This window comes from Musca autumnalis, unplaced genomic scaffold, assembly GCF_047663935.1.
Source record: "Musca autumnalis isolate F117 unplaced genomic scaffold, ASM4766393v1 scaffold_5, whole genome shotgun sequence".
NCBI lineage: Eukaryota > Metazoa > Arthropoda > Insecta > Diptera > Muscidae > Musca > Musca autumnalis.
The window spans coordinates 31,940,886-31,958,626 of NW_027412088.1; the positions used below are offsets into that span (position 1 = coordinate 31,940,886).

The window sequence follows — 17,741 nt, forward strand, 5'->3', positions numbered from 1 at the left end:
TCTATCTATAGAACGCCCCTTTAAGAGGTCTTATATCTATAGAAGACCCCTTTAGGAGGTATTTTATCTATAGAAGACCTTTCTAAGAGGTCTTCTATCTATAGAAGACCTTTCTAGGAGGTCTTCTATCTATACAAGACCTTTCTAGGAGGTCTTCTATCTATAGAAGACCCCTTTAGGATGTCTTTTATCTATAGAAGACGCCTTTAGGAGGTCTTTTATCTATAGAAGACCCTGTAGGAGGTCTTTTATGTATAGAAGACCTTTCTAGGAGGTCTTGTATTTATAGAAGACCTTTCTAGGAGGTCTTCTATCTATAGAAGACCTTTCTAGGAGGTCTTCTATACATAAAAGACCTTTCTAGGAGGTCTTTTATCTGTAGAAGACCTTTCTAGGAGGTCTTATATCTACAGAAAGCCCCTTTAGGAGGTCTTCTATCTATGGAAGACCTCTCTAGGAGGTCTACTATCTATAGAAGATAGGAGGTCTTCTATCTATAGAAGATAGGAGGTCTTCTATCTATAGAAGACCCTTTAGGAGGTCTTCTATCTATAGAAGACCCTTTAGGAGGTCTTCTATATATAGAAGACCCCTTTAGGAGGTCTTTTATCTATAGAAGACCTTTCTAGGAGGGCTTCTATCTATAGAAGACCACTTTAGGGGGTCTAGAAGACCCCTTTAGGAGGTCTTTTATCTATAGAAGAGCCCTTTAGGAGGTTTTTTATGTATAGAAGACCATTCTAGGAGGTCTTCTACTTATGGAAGACCCCTTTAGGAGGTCTTCTATCTACAGAAGACCCCTTTAGGAGGTCTTTTATCTGTAGAAGACCTTTCTAGGAGGTCTTATATCTACAGAAAGACCCTTTAGGAGGTCTTCTATCTATGGAATAAATCTCCTCTAGGAGGTCTTCTATCTATGGAAGACCTCTCTAGGAGGTCTTCTATCTATAGAAGATAGGAGGTCATCTATCTATAGAAGACCCCTTTAGGAGGTCTTCTATCTATAGAAGAACCTTAAGGAGGTCTTCTATATATAAAAGACCCCTTTAGGAGGTCTATTTGTGGAAGATTGTTAGAAAATCAATTTAATTTGGGAGGTCTTCCAATTATAAGAGACCGTTTTAGGAAACATCTTTAGGTGGTCATCTTTCTATAGAAGACCCCTTAAAGAGGTCTTCTATCAGTTGAAGAGCTCTTTAGGAGGTCTTCTTTCATTTTGAAGACCCATTAAGGAGATATCTGTATCTGAATTCCGCACTAGTTCCAAAAATTAATTTAAAATTATATGTTCTCTGCATACATACAGTAATTGGAGTAGAGTAGTAGTTCAAACATCTTGCCCATATTTTTGTTTCGGAATCCATGTCAATATTTGCAGTATTTTCTTTAGATTGACATCTCTTCAGGTCAAAACACATGCAGCATGGTAAAGGAAGAATCCTTGAAAAGAAATAAAAAAGACACTAGATTAATAAAAATTGAACACTGAAGGGAGGGAGGTAGAAGTGGGAGGATATATCAAATACAAGGGAAGAAAAAGAAATGGATTTTGGGAGGGGAAGTGATTTTGAAATTATGGCAAGATATGGGAAATAAAATGTGAAGTGAAATAATACAATTGGGGGAAATATTTGGGGAAATAATGCAAATGCAGGAGTACAAAAATGAACGAAGGGGGGTAGAAGCATAATGATGAAAAGTAAGGAAATAAAAATAATATTTTAACAGAAGGATAACAAATGTAATTTTTTATTTGTTTTGACTTACATGATTTGTGGGAGAGTGACAACAAAGTTATGTTATAGTAAAGACCACAGGTGACATGGAGGAAGGGGGAAGTGTTTATGAGGTTGTGTGCGAGTAGGTGTGTGTGAAAAAAACAACGCCTTGAAATGTTGTGAAGTGCCAAATGAGAGTTTCACAATAATGAATCCATATATGTTTGATATAAATAAAAAGTCTGACAATTTTTTTTTCTTTTTTTGAATTTTTTTATTATTATTTTTTGTTTTGTAATATATTTAAATGTAATTTGTTTTGTTGATTTTTACATATTTTTGGTTTAATGTTTTTTTTTTCTTTTGTGGAATGTGTTTTATAATAATAATTTAATATATATTAAATATTTGCATTATTTTCTTAAAGTTATGCAAATAATTAAAGAGAGGGGGGACAAGTGTGTGTGGCCACATATATTGTGTGTTGTGGTGAGTAAGTGTTTCTTTTAAATATTTTCTTTTTTCTTAATGAGAAATATTTTTAGATATATTGTGTTTTCATGTGGTAATGTGTGTGTGTGTCTTTTTGTGTTTTATAGCAATAATATTATAAACTAAAAATTACACATGTAATATTTTAAATATTATGTTATTGTATGTTGGTTTTTTTGTTTAATTTTTTTTTTTTTAATAATAAATTTAATATTTATAATAATATGTATTTCTATATATAACCTGCTGACTCTGACTCAGAATGCTAACATCAATTCATTCAATCGTTTATTTTTTAATTAATATACATTATATTGCCAAGTAAGTTTTAAGAGTTTTTTTAACATTTAAGCTTTTTTCTAATATTTTAAAACTATCTTCATTTTCATGCCATGTTTAAGTGCCATAAAATTTTTAATGATTTTTTTTGTTAATTTTTATGTTTTTTTTTTCTTGGAGTTTGACTAGTGTGCATTTTTTGCAAAAATTACAAAAATAAAAAACAAATAAAATTAAGGAAAATTTCCTAAAAAATTAAAGTTTTATAAACTAAAATCAAACATTGACTAGATTGATGTTTTTTTTTTTGTTATTTTTCTTTATATGTTTCTTTTTTGAATATTATACATTTTTTTCTTCTTTGGTAAGATAGATTTGGGATTTTTTTTATATATTTAGGATAATTATTATTTTAATTACATTAAGAAAGAACGGAAAAAAGTTTCTTATAAATCCATTTTATAGATGATGACTAGCAAATCTTGCGTTATATAAAATATTTCAGTTTTCTTTTTTTTCATCTCAGACCTAACATTAATATACTTATATAATATTTTTTCTACAAGCAATTTTTTTTTTTGTTTAAATCTAAATAATTAAAATATAATTTTAAATTAATAATATCTTTTGTGTAAAAATTACATTTAAATGATAAATATTAAATTATGTTTTTTTTTTTTGTTTGTTTGACTAGAAAAAATTCAGGGAATGCAGTTTTTTTTCATATGAGATCATTAAGAAAAAAATTATGGACTAGAATTAGAATTTTAAATTAAATCCTATGGACTAAAATTGCAAAAAAATAATTGTATAACAGTTTATACCAGTATAACAGTTTGTATTAGTATAACAGTTTACCATTTCTAAGATAGTTTTTACCAATAAAACCATTTAGAGTGCAACAAGTTGCTTAAAAATTCTTAGTATGACAGTTATACCAGTTATTAATAACTGTTATACTAATCAAAAATTGATATTTTTCTTCCTAAATATTAAATGTGTAATACTTTTGTTTATGAAAAACCACCTGAACCCTCTAAACATAACTGTATCCACTGGTATAACAGTTTCTAATAAAGAAAAAAAAAAAACAAAATTTATATTGGGAAAATTTTTTTAAAACTGCCATTTAAAAAAAAATGGAACAAAAAAAAATAAGAAAAATTGTAATTGTTATACAAGGCAAATGTTTGCTAACTGTTATATTTATCATACCTAAGTAAGATAACTGTTCGAATATAATAAAGAAACTCGGGCATATGGTAGAATGTGGAAGAGAATGGAAGAGGCAGAATAATGTATAACACTATGCCAAGATATTTTGGGACTTTCGAAAAGACGAAATGGAAATATGTTAAAATACTGAGTATATAAAACTAACTGTTATAAAAAGTGTTATACATTTGTGTTTTTATTGTATGACACAACCTAACCTTATTAGCCATGAAAATAAAACAAAAAAATAATAATAATAAGAAAAACTGTAACTGTTATACACATCAAATTTATGCTAACTGTTATATTCAGCGTATTTAAGTCAAATAACTGTTAGAATTTAATAATGAAATTAGAAAAATTTTTAGAATGAGGAAGGTAAAGAGAGAGAGAGAGGGAAAAATATACAACACAATCCGAATATTTTTTGAGAATTAAAATACTGAAAAATACTGATTATATAAAAAACTGTTATACAAAGTGTCATACATATGTATTTAGTGTATAACACAGCCTAATATTTCTATAGCCATTATATTATAATACATTACATAATATTTCGAGAAAAAAAAACTGTTATACACATGTTTTTATAGTATAACTATATAAAAAACTGTTATACAAAGTGTCATATATATGTTTTTTATTGTATAACACAGCCTAACATTTCTATAGCCATAACATTATAAACCTTATTAATATTTCGAAGAAAAAAACTGTTATACACATGTTTTTATAGTATAACACCTTAATTTTGGTTTGTACAATTTTAAAGTGATTGAGAAAACAAAAAATATAACAGTATCAAAACATTTAAATATGATTTTTTCGGAAAAATATTAAACTTAAAAAAAACTGTTATACACATGCCTTTTTGTTGTATGACATCTGAAATTATATTTTAAATTTTTGAAGGGCGAAAAAATGCATAATGTATAACAGTATCAAAAATTTGAGTAGAATTAAAATACGAACGTTTTGAGAATATTTGGACAAATTGTTATACAAAGTGTTATACATATGCTTTTGACAATATGACACCTTAACATTTTTATAACAATTAGAATATTTTCCTTAGTTCTGTTTCGAAACAAAATAAGTGTTATACATGGGTTTCATCGGTATATAACAATTGGAGAAATTGTTATACAAAGTGTTATACATTTGTTTTTGATAATATGACACCTTAACATTTTTATAACAATTAGAATATTTACCTTATATATGTTTCTAAACACAATAACTGTTATACAAAGTGTTAAACATATGTTTCATTGGTATAACACTTTAAAAAAATATAAAAAATGCTAAACAACAACTGTTATAAAAATTTTATAGGCCTTTAACATTTATATTGAATACATACTTGAATTAAATTTTATAATATAAATAATGTATAACACTATCACTATAACAATATCAAGGGAATACTGGTATTTTGTGTATAACAGTTAAATTTGTAATGCAATTCAAATAAAGAATGTGAAGATATTTCATCTACACACATATTAAAAAACTCCAAAGAAATTTACAAAAATCTCCGAGATATTGAGAAAAATTAAAAGTGTTATACTGTTATACTATTGATTCAAAGGAACATTTTTTTAGATTTCTAAAAAAGTCTTGAAGATAGTCTAAGGAAATTGTGTTACATTTGAATAACCCAAGTATTTCTGAATATAACAGTTAACAGAATTCGCTTTACAAACCTTTTCTTGTTTAGAAATTTTAAAATAAAAAGTGAAAATTTTTCATCTAAACACAACAATTAGTGAAAAAATGGTAAAATTAAAATTTTTATACTGTTATACGATTGCCTCAAAAGAACATTTTTTTAGAATTCTAAAAAAGGTTTTGAAAACAACATATGAAATGTTGTTACATTTGAATATCTCAAGGTTTTGTGAGTATAACAGTTAACACAATGACCATTTACACACCGTTTCTGTGTATTAGAAATTTTAAAATTTATTTTACTGTTATAAAGAGCCCATAAATTTGATATAATTGTGGAAATAGTTCATTGGGGAAATTGTACGGATGTTGGTATAACAGTTAAGTGTGCAACTATTTCTTTGGTATTTATAATAACAAATGTGTATATCATTTATCCTAACACAGTTAGCTCTCTCGGAAAAATACAAATCTTCATGTAACAGAAATTTTAAAAGTGTTATACTGTTATATCAAATTCTCAAATCTATTATCTTCAAAAATGACACCAATGCTACTGATTTGTTAAATTTTGTTTGTTTAAACCAATATTTTCCTGATCTTGTTGAGTATAACAGTTTGAAATCGAAGAAATTGTTATTGTTATTTATAACATAAATATGAAGATTTTTTTATGTGTATAAATAGCTATAAATATGTTTATAGCAGTTACAAAACATGTGTATAACAGTTACAGAATATGTATGTTAGAGATTATAGACGAATATTAAATATATAATTTTTCTAGAATGTCCCTTAAACGTTTAGAGGTATTAAAAAAAGTATTTCTATACAATTTAAAAGTGTTATACTATTATAATTGGATACAAAATCCAAATTTTAAATATAAATTCCACAATAAAGGAATTTCAAATCTATGATTTGTTTAAGAATCCCTCAGAAACCCCAGGATTGGTTAAAAGATTGGGGTTTTAGAAATTAATAAAGTGTTATACTGTTATAATTCACTTTCGGTATAACAAAAAAAAAACGAAAAAACAAAAAATCATTGATCTGCCTTGCGTCTGTGAAGAATTTATAAGTGTATAACAGCTAAAAATTGTTGTATAACACTTACAAATATGTGTATAACAGTTACAAAAACACTTGATTTTAACAGTTTTTCCCATCTAAAACTAATTTTGGCTTCTCATTGTGTCTTGAAAGCAATTTTGGGAGTATAACAGTTACAAAATTGTGTATAACAGTTACAAAAAATCTTGAATTGTCTAATATTTCCGAAATAAACCTAATCTTTGCTTCTCATTGTGTCTGGCAAGAACTTTTACATGTATAACAGTTAAAATTTCTGTATAACAGTTACAAAAAATACTTGACTTTTTTTTTAATTTTTCCTATTTAAGTCTAAATTTTGTTTCTCATTGCACATTAAAAAAAAAACGTATTTGCTGTTCTTTGCTAATTTTGGTTTCCCATTGTGGCTGGTAAGAAATTTTTGGCTGTATAACAGTTACAACTTTCTGTATAACAGTTACAAAAAATCTTGAATTGTCTAATATTTCCCAAATAAACCTAATCTTTGCTTCTCATTGTGTCTGGCATGAATTTTTGGTTGTATAACAGTTACAAATTTCTGTATAACAGTTACAAAAAATACTTGAATTTTTTAATTTTTCCCATTTAAGTCTAAATGTTGTTTCTCATTGCACATTAAAAAAAATATTTGTGTTCTTTGAGATTAATACAAAGAGGGGGAGGGCGGCCAAGAAGTAACCAAAGAACATTTCCTTTCTTCTCCATTTCTAAACGTACGTTAAGGGTTTTCTCTTGAGGGAGAGATATTTGCGATATTTTTTTCTTATTTTTCATCTTGAAACTCTTCTTCTTCACTATTCAAATCTTCATCTACACTAAAAGTTTCTTCTGAGTCACGATCTTGTTCTTGATCCTGCTGATTGGAATTTGCAGTTTGTTCTTGATGGGGCTTGGAAGGACCTTGTTGTAACTTCGCCTCCTCACCCTCTTGTTGGTTATTTGTGTTGTTCGTACCCTTATCATATAATAACCGTATTACCTTCTCCCTCAAATTCTCTAACTTCTATTCACTTTTTTGAAATACAAGCGTATAGGTTGAAATGGTGGAGCTATTATTGTTGTTGCTTGAGCTTACCAGCGTTGTGTTGTTTGGGTTATCCAAAGATTTGTTGTTGTTGGATGTATTGGTGTTGGTGGCCTGGGCCGTTGATGATGAATTGGATGTGGAGTTCTTTGTTTGGGTGGCCAATTGTGGTTGTTGCACTTGCACCTGGTTCAACAACACCTGATTCTCTTCTTCGGTACGTTCACGACATTTGGTGTTCATGTGCCTCTTGAGATTACTGTGGACATTGGTGGCATAGCCGCACAGTTTGCTACAGAAATACCGGGGTGGTTGGCCACATTCATTTTTCAAATGACACTTGAGACTGTTCTTCCATTTGTAGTTGCGGTTGCAGTTACGACATACCCAGGGCTTCTCAATATCAGCATTATAGATCATATCTTCGGAGTGTTCCAGGGATTCTTTGCGGGTCCTTTGATTTTGGGTAATCATGCGATAGCGACGATCATCGGAAATTGTGGTTCTAAACTCTGTGGCGGATGATGTTGAGGTGGCTGGTTTAATTTCGGTCAAGGAAGAGTTTGCAGCTGAAAGAGGGGCCAAGCCAGGAGGTGCCGCCGCCGACCCAGTTGTGGAGGGTACTTTGGTTTGTATGCTGGTAATGGTTGCCGGTATGGAGCGTAACTTGATTTGTACTGGAGTATTGGGTTGCAATTGCAGCTTCTGGAAATGTTGATGTTTTTCCAACAGCTCTTGGGGATCTTGTACCTCGATTTGGGTAACATAGGGCATTTTGGCGTTGTGTTTGCTCAGAGCCTTAAGTGTTTGCAAAGAGACACGTTTCTTGGCCACCAAAATGCGATTTCTGTTTTGTGAGTCTCCCCCATCGTTGTTGGTGGAGGAATTATTCAAGGCCAACGATTGGGAGGGATCAGTAGTTTGTTGCTGTTGTTGTTGTTGGTACATGTCATCATCATGATCGGCCGAGTTGTCAAAACCAGCGGTGAGAATATCTTCAAACTCTTCTTCTTGTTCTATTTTAACCGAATCCATGGCCCACATCATGGGTGAGGAAAGTTTAATATCATCATAATTCATGGAGCCTTGATCCTCATCCTCCTCAGTGGTTGGTGGTTCATCACCCTCCTCTGGCATTTCCTCCTCATCATCCATGGATGAGGCATTTGAGTGTTCAATTTTAACCACAACTTCAGTCATGCTGTTATTATCCTCAACGGTATCCAATTCAACACCAGCTGCTGCCAAAGCAGCCTGGGGTACAACACCTCGTGAGGCATCAGCCCCAGCTGGAGTGATACAGGTTATTGTTGTACGTCCAATGCTGCCAATTCGGGTCATGGTGGTGGCAGTATTTGGATCCAACATAAGTTTTGATCTTTGTTGGGTGGTCGTCGCCACATTGGTTGGGGTGTTGGTTGTAATATTGGCGGTTGGCATTGCTGGGCCGCCGCCATTGACTGGGGATGGGGCCACCACAGTGGTTGGTGATGCAGCAGCAGCATTTTGAGTGCCTCCTACTATGTTATTATTGTTATTTTTATTGGTTAATTGTTCTGCATTGTTTTAGTTGGGATGATTGGTTAGTAATTCGTTTTGGGAAAATTTTGAAAGCAGTTCAATTGTTGTTGTTGTTGTGAATTTTTGTTATTGTTACAAAAAGAGATGGTGCATCATATTTTTGATTTGTTTCATTTTTTTGAGGTGGTGGGGGGAAAGAGAGAAAATTGAATTTATGTTAGTTAAGCTGTTATGTTGGAGAAAATGCAATTTGTTTCATATATTGAAAACGAAATCAAAAGCAACGAAATCCAAAACGAAAGTTGAAGAAAACAATTTTGTGGAAACAGAAAATACAGACAAACCAAAGTTGGGGCCCAAGAGGCGCAAAGAGGAGTTAAAGATGATAACAACAAAAGCAATAGGAAGGAAGCTTTTCTTAAAAAAAAAATAATAGAAAAGTTAAAATATCTCAAAACTGTAAAAGAAAATAATTATTAAAAAAATAATATCAAATTTATATATAAAAAATAATTCTTAAAAAGTAATATCAAATTTGTATATAAAAAAATTATTAAAAAGTAATGTGAAATTTATATATAAAAAATAATTATTAAAAAATAATATAAAATTCATATAAAAATAATATTTTCAATTTTTTAACTGCAAAGAAAAAATAAGAAATTATTTTTATAATATCAAAAAAAATAAAATAACTTAAAAAATAAATTAAAAAAAAAATATTTTTCAAATTTTTTATACGTCATCCAAATTTTATTTTGAACAACCAGACTAAACATTTTTATTTTAAAAATTTACACAAAACTTGGACTTGGGTTCTTCTAGAAGACTACTCATATCTAGAGAAGACTCCCTTAGGACAGCTTTTGTCTATATAAGACTCCCTAAAGAGGTCTTCTATCTGTAGAAGGCTCCGTAAGCAGATTTTCTATCAATAGAAAGAAGCTTTCCTTAGGACGCCTTCTAGTAATCGAAGACATACTTAGTAGAACCTCTATCTATATAAAGCCCCTTTAAGAACTTTTTAAGCTATAGAAAATTCCCTGGATAATTTTTAAGCTCTACAAGGCTCCATTAGGTAGTCTTTCACCTACAGAAATCTCCTGTAGGGAGTCTTCTAGCTGTAGAAAGATGTCTTCTAGCTACAGAAGACTCAATAGGAGGCATTCCATTAAAAGGTGTTTTATCTTTAGAAGACTGCCTTCGGAAGTTTTCTCTAAATTCCCTGGAACGTTTTTAAGCTATACAAGACTCCATTAGAAAGTATTTTACCTATAGAAATATCCTCTAGGGAGTCTTCTAGCTATAGAAAGATGTCTTCTAGCTACAGAAGACTCAATAGGAGGTATTCTAGCTACAGAAGGTTCCATTAAGAGGTGTTTTATCTTTAGAGGACTGCCTTTGGAGGTTTTCTTTAAGCTATACAACACTCAATTAGGAAGTCTACTACAGAAAACTCTTCTAGGAAGTATTTTATCAATAGAAGACTCCATTAAGAAGGTCATCCAGCTATAGAAGACTCCCTAGGAAGGTCTTCTAGCTACAAAAGACTCTCTTAGAAGGAATTCTAAATATAGAAGGCTTCATTAGGGGGTGTTCCATCTGTAGAAAACTCTCTTCGGTGGTCTTCTGTCAACAGAAGACTCCATAAGGAGGTTTAATAACTAGAAGAGGCAACTTTAGGAGCTCTTCTCTCTTCTATAGACAGAAGACCTCCTAAGAAAGTCTTCTATAGATAGAGAGTCTTCTCTAAATAGATGACTTTATAAGAGAGTCTTCTATAAATAGAAGACTTTCTGAGAGGGTCTTCTAGTGGATAGATGATCTATTTAGGGAGCCTTCTATAGATAGAAGGCCTCCAAAGAGGCTATCCTATAGATAGAAGACTCTAAGAGAGTCTTCTACAAATAGAAGACTTTCTAAGAGAGTCTTCTACAAATGGAAGACTTCCTAAGAGTGTCTTCTATATATAGAAGACCCCCTAAGAGATTCGTCTATAGATAGAAAACTTTCTAAGAGAGTCTTCTATAAATAGAAGACTTTCTAAGAGAGTCTTCTGTAGATAGAAGACCTCCTAAGAGAGTCTTCTATAGATAGAAGACTTTCTAAGAGAGTCTTCTATAGATAGAAGACGTCCTAAGAGAGTCTTCTACAGATAGAAGACCCCCTAAGAGAGTCGTCTATAGATAGAAAACTTTCTAAGAGAGTCTTCTATAAATAGAAGACTTTCTAAGAGAGTCTTCTGTAGATAGAATACCTCCTAAGAGAGTCTTCTATAGATAGAAGACTTTCTAAGAGAGTCTTCTATAGATAGAAGACGTCCTAAGAGAGTCTTCTACAGATAGAAGACCCCCTAAGAGAGTCGTCTATAGATAGAAAACTTTCCAAGAGAGTCTTCTATAAATAGAAGACTTTCTAAGAGAATCTTCTGTAGATAGAAGACCTCCTAAGAGAGTCTTCTATAGATAGAAAAATTTCTAAGAGAGTCTTCTATACATAGAAAACTTTCTAAGAGAGTCTTCTGTAGATAGAAGACCTCCTAAGAGAGTCTTCTACAAATAGAAGACCCCCTAAGAGAGTCGTCTATAGATAGAAAACTTTCTAAGAGAGTCTTCTATAAATAGAAGAATTTCTAAGAGAGTCTTCTGTAGATAGAAGGCCTCCTAAGTCTTCTATAAATAGAAAACCTCCTAAGAGAGTCTTCTATAGATAGAAGACTTTCTAATAGAGTTTCTATGAATAGATGATTTCTAAGAGAGTCTTCTATAATTAGAAGACTTTCTAAGAGAGTCTTCTATAAATAGAAGACCTCCTAAGAGAGTCTTCTATAGATAGAAGACCTCCTAAGAGAGTCTTTTATAGACAGAAGACCTTCTAAGAGAGTCTTCTATAGATAGAAGACCTCCTAAGAGAGTCGTTTATAGATAGAAGACCTCCTAAGAGAATCTTCTATAGATAGAAGACCTCCTAAGAGAGTCTTTTATAGATAGAAGACTTTCTAAGAGAGTTTGTATGAATAGATGATTTTCTAAGAGAGTCTTTTAATGATAGAAGACCCCCTAAGCGAGTCTTCTAAAGATAGAAGACCCCTAAGAGAGTCTTCTATAAATAGAAGACTTTCTAAGAGAGTCTTCTATAGATAGAAGACCCCCTAAGAGAGTCTTCTATAAATAGAAGACCCCCTAAGCGAGTCTTCTAAAGATAGAAGACCCCTAAGAGAGTCTTCTATAAATAGAAGACTTTCTAAGAGAGTCTTCTATAAATAGAAGACTTTCTAAGAGAGTCATCTATAGATCGAAGACCTCCTAAGAGAGTCTTTTGCATATAGAAGACTTTCTAATAGAGTTTCTATGAATAGATGATTTCCTAGGAGAGTCTTCTATAAATAGATGTCTTTCTAAGAGAGTCTTCTATAGATAGAAGACCTTCTAAAAGAGTCTTCTATAGATAGAAGACTTTCTAAGAGAGTCTTCTATAGATAGAAGGCCTCCTAAGAGAGTCTTCTATAAATAGAAGACTTTCTAAGAGAGTCTTCTATAGATAGGAGACCTCCTAAGAGAGTCTTCTATAAATAGAAGACTTTCTAAGAGAGTCTTCTATAAATAGAAGACTTTCTAAGAGAGTCATCTATAGATCGAAGACCTCCTAAGAGAGTCTTTTGCATATAGAAGACTTTCTAATAGAGTTTCTATGAATAGATGATTTCCTAGAAGGGTCTTCTATAAATAGATGTCTTTCTAAGAGAGTCTTCTATAGATAGAAGACCTTCTAAAAGAGTCTTCTATAGATAGAAGACTTTCTAAGAGAGTCTTCTATAAATAGAAGACTTTCTAAGAAAGTCTTCCAATAAATATATGATCTATTTAGGGAGTTTTCTATACATAGAGGATCTACTAAGAGAGCCTTTGATAAATAGAAGACCTCATAAGAGAATCTTCTATCGATAGAAGAACTCCTAGGGAGTTTTCTATTTCCAAAATACCTCCTAAGGGAGTCTTTTATAGTTAAAGGACCTCCTGTGAGAGTCTTCTATAAATAGAAGACCCCCTTAGGAAGTCTTTTATAGGTAGAAGTCCTACTTAAGAAGTTTTATTCAAAAGACGCCTTTAGGAGATCTTCTATCTATAGAATATTCACTAATGGGGTCTTCTAGGTATAAAAGACTCACTAATGGGGTCTTCTATCCATAGAAGACTCCATAAGAGGGTCTTCTAACCATAGAAGACTTTCTAATGGGACCTCCATGGACTACTTTCTAAAGGGTTCTCCTAACAAATTAATTAACAAATTCAATATTTTCTAATATTGTGATTTCAACGATAATCTGGCTTGACTATTAAAAAACATATCTCCACACTTATTGCGTTTTAAGTAAGCGACCACCACGATCACAACGTAGAAACATCCGGCAAGTGACCTGCACGGTCACAATGTTGAAAAATCGGGTAAGTGACCTGCACGGTCACAACGTTAAAATTATCAATAATTGACCTTAAAATATTCAGTAGGTGACCTCCACGATCACAACGTTCACAAATCCTGCAAGTGACCTGCACGGTCACAATATTCAAATCAATAACCTTGACCTTCACGATCATAATGCTTAAATTATTAATTGATTTCCACGTTCAAAAATATTAAATTTGATCCTGAGATTTAGATGATCCCTTAGACAATTTTTAAATTGATTCCAAAGATGACAACAAGTGGTCTCCACAACCACATAAGAATATACAAATTAAGAGAGCAAATAATAATAATCGCAAATAAACTTAATTTAAAAAATAATAATTAATATTAAAAATTAAATAATATGAATATATACAAATAAATATAGGCTAAAAGGCTATAAAGAGAAAAAACATATTTAATTAAAAAAGCACAATGTTGGAAAATACAACAAATTTAAAAAAAAAATATATATAAAAAAAAAAACAAAATTCCAAATACTTGTAAGCCGAAAACTTACCGCTTGTGTTCTCGCTATACGATTTTTCCAAAATCGATTGATCGGCCAACATTAACCAATTGCGTACCCGGATGCGTGATTCATTTTGGGCAGATGTTTGAGTGGCATTATTGGTATCATCTTGAGGAGTATCTAAGGGGGAGGGAAAAGAGAGAATGGAAAAGACATGTTAATATAAAGAAATAAATATTCAAATTATAATTAATTAAAAATATTATTACTTAACTATATAATTAAATATATGTTATGCTTAAAATTTTATTTGAAAAATTTCAAATTACTTTTGAGATTTTTTTTAAGAAGAGATAATTTTTTTTTTAATTTTTCAAGAGGTGTAAAGGTTTTCTATTTGGGAGGAAATTACAAAAATTACTTAAAAAACAGCGGGAAAGTAAACAAAATGGAAACCAAAAAAAGAAGTAAAAAAGAAAAAAAGCAAGTTGAAATTTTACAAAAAATAATAATAAATAAAATAAAATAAAGAAATAAAATTAAAAAAGTACTTACTGTTTGTGTGTGGTAGAGAAAACAAAAGTGAAACAAAAAAATGTGTAATTGTTGGTGGGGTGAATGTCTTTAAATTAAAAAAAAAAAGAAATTCGAAAAAAATAATAAATGCTACAAAAAAAATTATAAATTTTTCTTACTAAATGGTAAACAAAAATTGGCACATTATTTAATATTTTTTTTTTTGAGAAGAAAATCCATTAAAAATTTTTTGTTTTTTTTTTTTATAACTTTATTTTACAAATATAAAATGTTTTGTTGCGTTTTTTACAATTTTTACACTTTTAAAAAAATTTTTCTCGTTTAAAGTAATTTTTATAAAATAGTATATGTATTTATTTAGATATATGTTTTGTATATAAAAAAAAATGGGAGAGGAAAAAAATAAAACTTATCAGCTAATTATTTTTTCTTTACTGTATTGAGTATTGTAATTTGTTTTACGTTTTTTTTTATTTTTTTTATAGAAAAAAAAATATGTATAACTTAAATATGTTTCATATTTCGAAAAAATGTATATATTGTACAAGAGTTTGTTTTTGTTTTTCTTTCTTTTTAGCGTAAAATAAAAACATAATTTTAAAAGATTTTTATTTTGAGCAAAATTGAAAAATATTTTTTCAGATTTTTTTTTTCTTTTTGCTGGAATTTCGTTGTGGAATACCTTTGGGAATTTGAAATTTTTTATTAAAATTTTGAATTATATATCTTTTGTATTTATGAATTAAAACATTCTTCAAATATCGAAAGAAAACTGTATTCGAATTCAAAAATATCAAAAAATACCCCTTTGGGAGGTCTTATAGCTACAGAAGAAACCGTTAGGAGGACTTTTATCTATAGAAGAACCCTTTAGGAGGTCTTCTATTTATAGAAGACCCCTTTAGGAGGTCTTCTATTTATAGAAGACCCCTTTAAGAGGTCTTCTATTTATAGAAGACCCCTTTAGGATGTCTTCTATCTATCGATGACCCCTTTAGCAGGTCTTCTATCTATCGAAGACCTCTTTAGGAGGTCTACTATCTATAGAATACCCCTTTAGGAAGTCTTCTATCTATAGAAGACCCCTTTAGGAGGTCTTCTATATATAGAAGACCCCTTTAGGATTTAATTTTATTTTATTTCTTTAGGAGGTCTTCTATATATAGAAGACCCCTTTGGGAGGTCTTCTATCTATAGAAGTCCGATTTAGAAGGTCTTCTATCTATAGAAGACCCCTTTAGGAGGTCTTCTATCTATAGAAGACCCCTTTGGGAGGTCTTGTATCTACAGAAGACCTCTTTAGGAGGCCTTCTATCTATATAATACCACTTTAGGATGTCTTCTATCTATAGAAGACCCATTTAGGAAGTCTTCTATCTATAGAAGACCCCTTTAGGATGTCTTCTATCTATCGAAGACCGCTTTAGGAGGTCTTCTATCTATAGAAGAGCCCTTTAGAAGGTCTTCTATCTATAGAAGACCCCTCTAGAAGGTGTTCTATCTATAGAAGACCCCTCTAGAAGGTGTTCTATCTATAGAAGACCCCTTTAGGAAGTCTTCTATCTATAGAAGACCCCTTTAGGAAGTCTTCTATCTATAGAAGACCTCTTTAGGAGGTCTTCTATCTATAGAAGACCCATTTAGGAAGTCTTCTATCTATAGAAGACCCATTTAGGAAGTCTTCTATCTATAGAAGACCCCTTTAGGAAGTCTTCTATCTATAGAAGACCTCTTTAGGAGGTCTTCTATCTATAGAAAACCCATTTAGGAGGTCTTCTTTCTATAGAAGACTGCTTTAGAAGGTCTTCTATCTATAGAAGACCCATTTAGGAGGTCTTCTATCTACAGAAGACCCCTTTAGGATGACTTCTATCTATCGAAGACCGCTTTAGGAGGTCTTCTATCTATAGAAGACCCCTTTAGGATGTCTTCTATCTATCGAAGACCCCTTTAGGATGTCTTCTATCTATCGAAGACCCCTTTAGGAGGTCTTCTATCTATAGAAGACCCCTTTAGGAAATCTTCTATCTATAGAATACTCCTTTAGGAGGTCTTCTATCTATAGAAGACCCCTTTAGGAGGTCTTGTATCTATAGATAGAAAACCTCCGAACGGGGTCTACTATAAATAGAAGACCTCCTAAAGGGGTCTTCTATAAATAGAAGACCTCCTAAAGGGGTCTTCTATAAATAGAAGACCTCCTAAAGGGGCCTTCTATAAGTAGAAGACGTCCTAAAGGGATCTTCTATAAATAGAAGACCTCCTAAAGGGGTCTTCTATAGATAGAAAACCTCCTAAAGGGGTCTACTATAAATAGAAGACCTTCTAAAGGGATCTTCTATAAATAGAAGACCTCCTAAAGGGGTCTTATATAGATAGAAGACCTCCTAAAGGGATCTTCTATAAATAGAAGACCTCCTAAAATGGTCTTCTATAAGTAGAAGACCTCCTAAAGGGATCTTCTATAAATAGAAGACCTCCTAAAGGGGTCTTCTATAAGTAGAAGACGTCCTAAAGGGATCTTCTATAAATAGAAGACCTCCTAAAGGGGTCTTCTATAAATAGAACACCTCCTAAAGGGGTCTTCTATAAATAGAAAACCTCCGAACGGGGTCTTCTATAAATAGAAGACCTACTAAAGGGGTCTACTATATATAGAAGACCTCCTAAAGGGGTCTTCTAAAAGTAGAAGACGTCCTAAAGGGGTCTTCTATAAATAGAAGACCTTCTAAAGAGGTCTTCTATAAATATAAGACCTCCTAAAGGGGTCTTCTGGAAATAGAAGACCTCCTAAAGGGGTCTCCTATAAATAGAAGACCTCCTAAAGGGGTCTTCTATAAATAGAAGACCTCCTAAAGGGGTCTTCTATAAATAGAAGACCTCCTAAAGGGGTCTTCTATAAATAGAAGATAAATATAAGACCTCCTAAAGGGGTCTTCTATAAATAGAAGACCTTCTAAAGGGGTCTTCTATAAATAGAAGACCTCCTAAAGGGATCTTCTATAAATAGAAGACCTCCTAAAGGGGTCTTCCATAAATAGAAGACCTTCTAAAGGGGTCTTCTGTAGATAGAAGATCTCCTAAAGGTGTCTTCTATAAGTAAAAGGCCTCCTAAAGGGGTCTTCTATAAATAGAAGACCTCCTAAAGGGGTCTTTTATATATAGAAGACCTCCTAAAGGGGTCTTATATAAATAGAAGACCTCCTAAAGGGGTCTTTTATATATAGAAGACCTCCTAAAGGGGTCTTGTATAGATAGAAGACTT

At 31.5% G+C, this 17,741-nt stretch overlaps 2 protein-coding genes across 5 annotated transcripts in view; both read right to left on the reverse strand.

The window, feature by feature from the left end:
* LOC141405511 (longitudinals lacking protein, isoforms F/I/K/T-like) overlaps positions 1–17,741 on the reverse strand; it is a 496,088-nt gene that overhangs the window by 178,272 nt on the left and 300,075 nt on the right. The gene's annotated exons all lie outside the window — the stretch shown is intronic.
* The window catches only part of LOC141405512 (longitudinals lacking protein, isoforms J/P/Q/S/Z-like), a 30,979-nt gene continuing 15,205 nt past the window's right edge, over positions 1,968–17,741 (reverse strand). The window contains exons 2-4 of one of the 2 annotated variants that reach the window (XR_012413214.1): positions 13,988–14,119; positions 6,951–9,053; positions 1,968–6,666 (exon numbers count right to left, since the gene is read on the reverse strand). Coding sequence is in view for 1 of the 2 variants with exons in the window: in XM_073989915.1 (XP_073846016.1) it covers positions 7,477–9,053; positions 13,988–14,039 (1,629 nt within the window). In the remaining variant the exon portion in view is untranslated. Of the gene's footprint in view, positions 9,054–13,987; positions 14,120–17,741 lie in introns of both variants that reach the window. The other variant, XM_073989915.1, reaches the window with a different exon arrangement.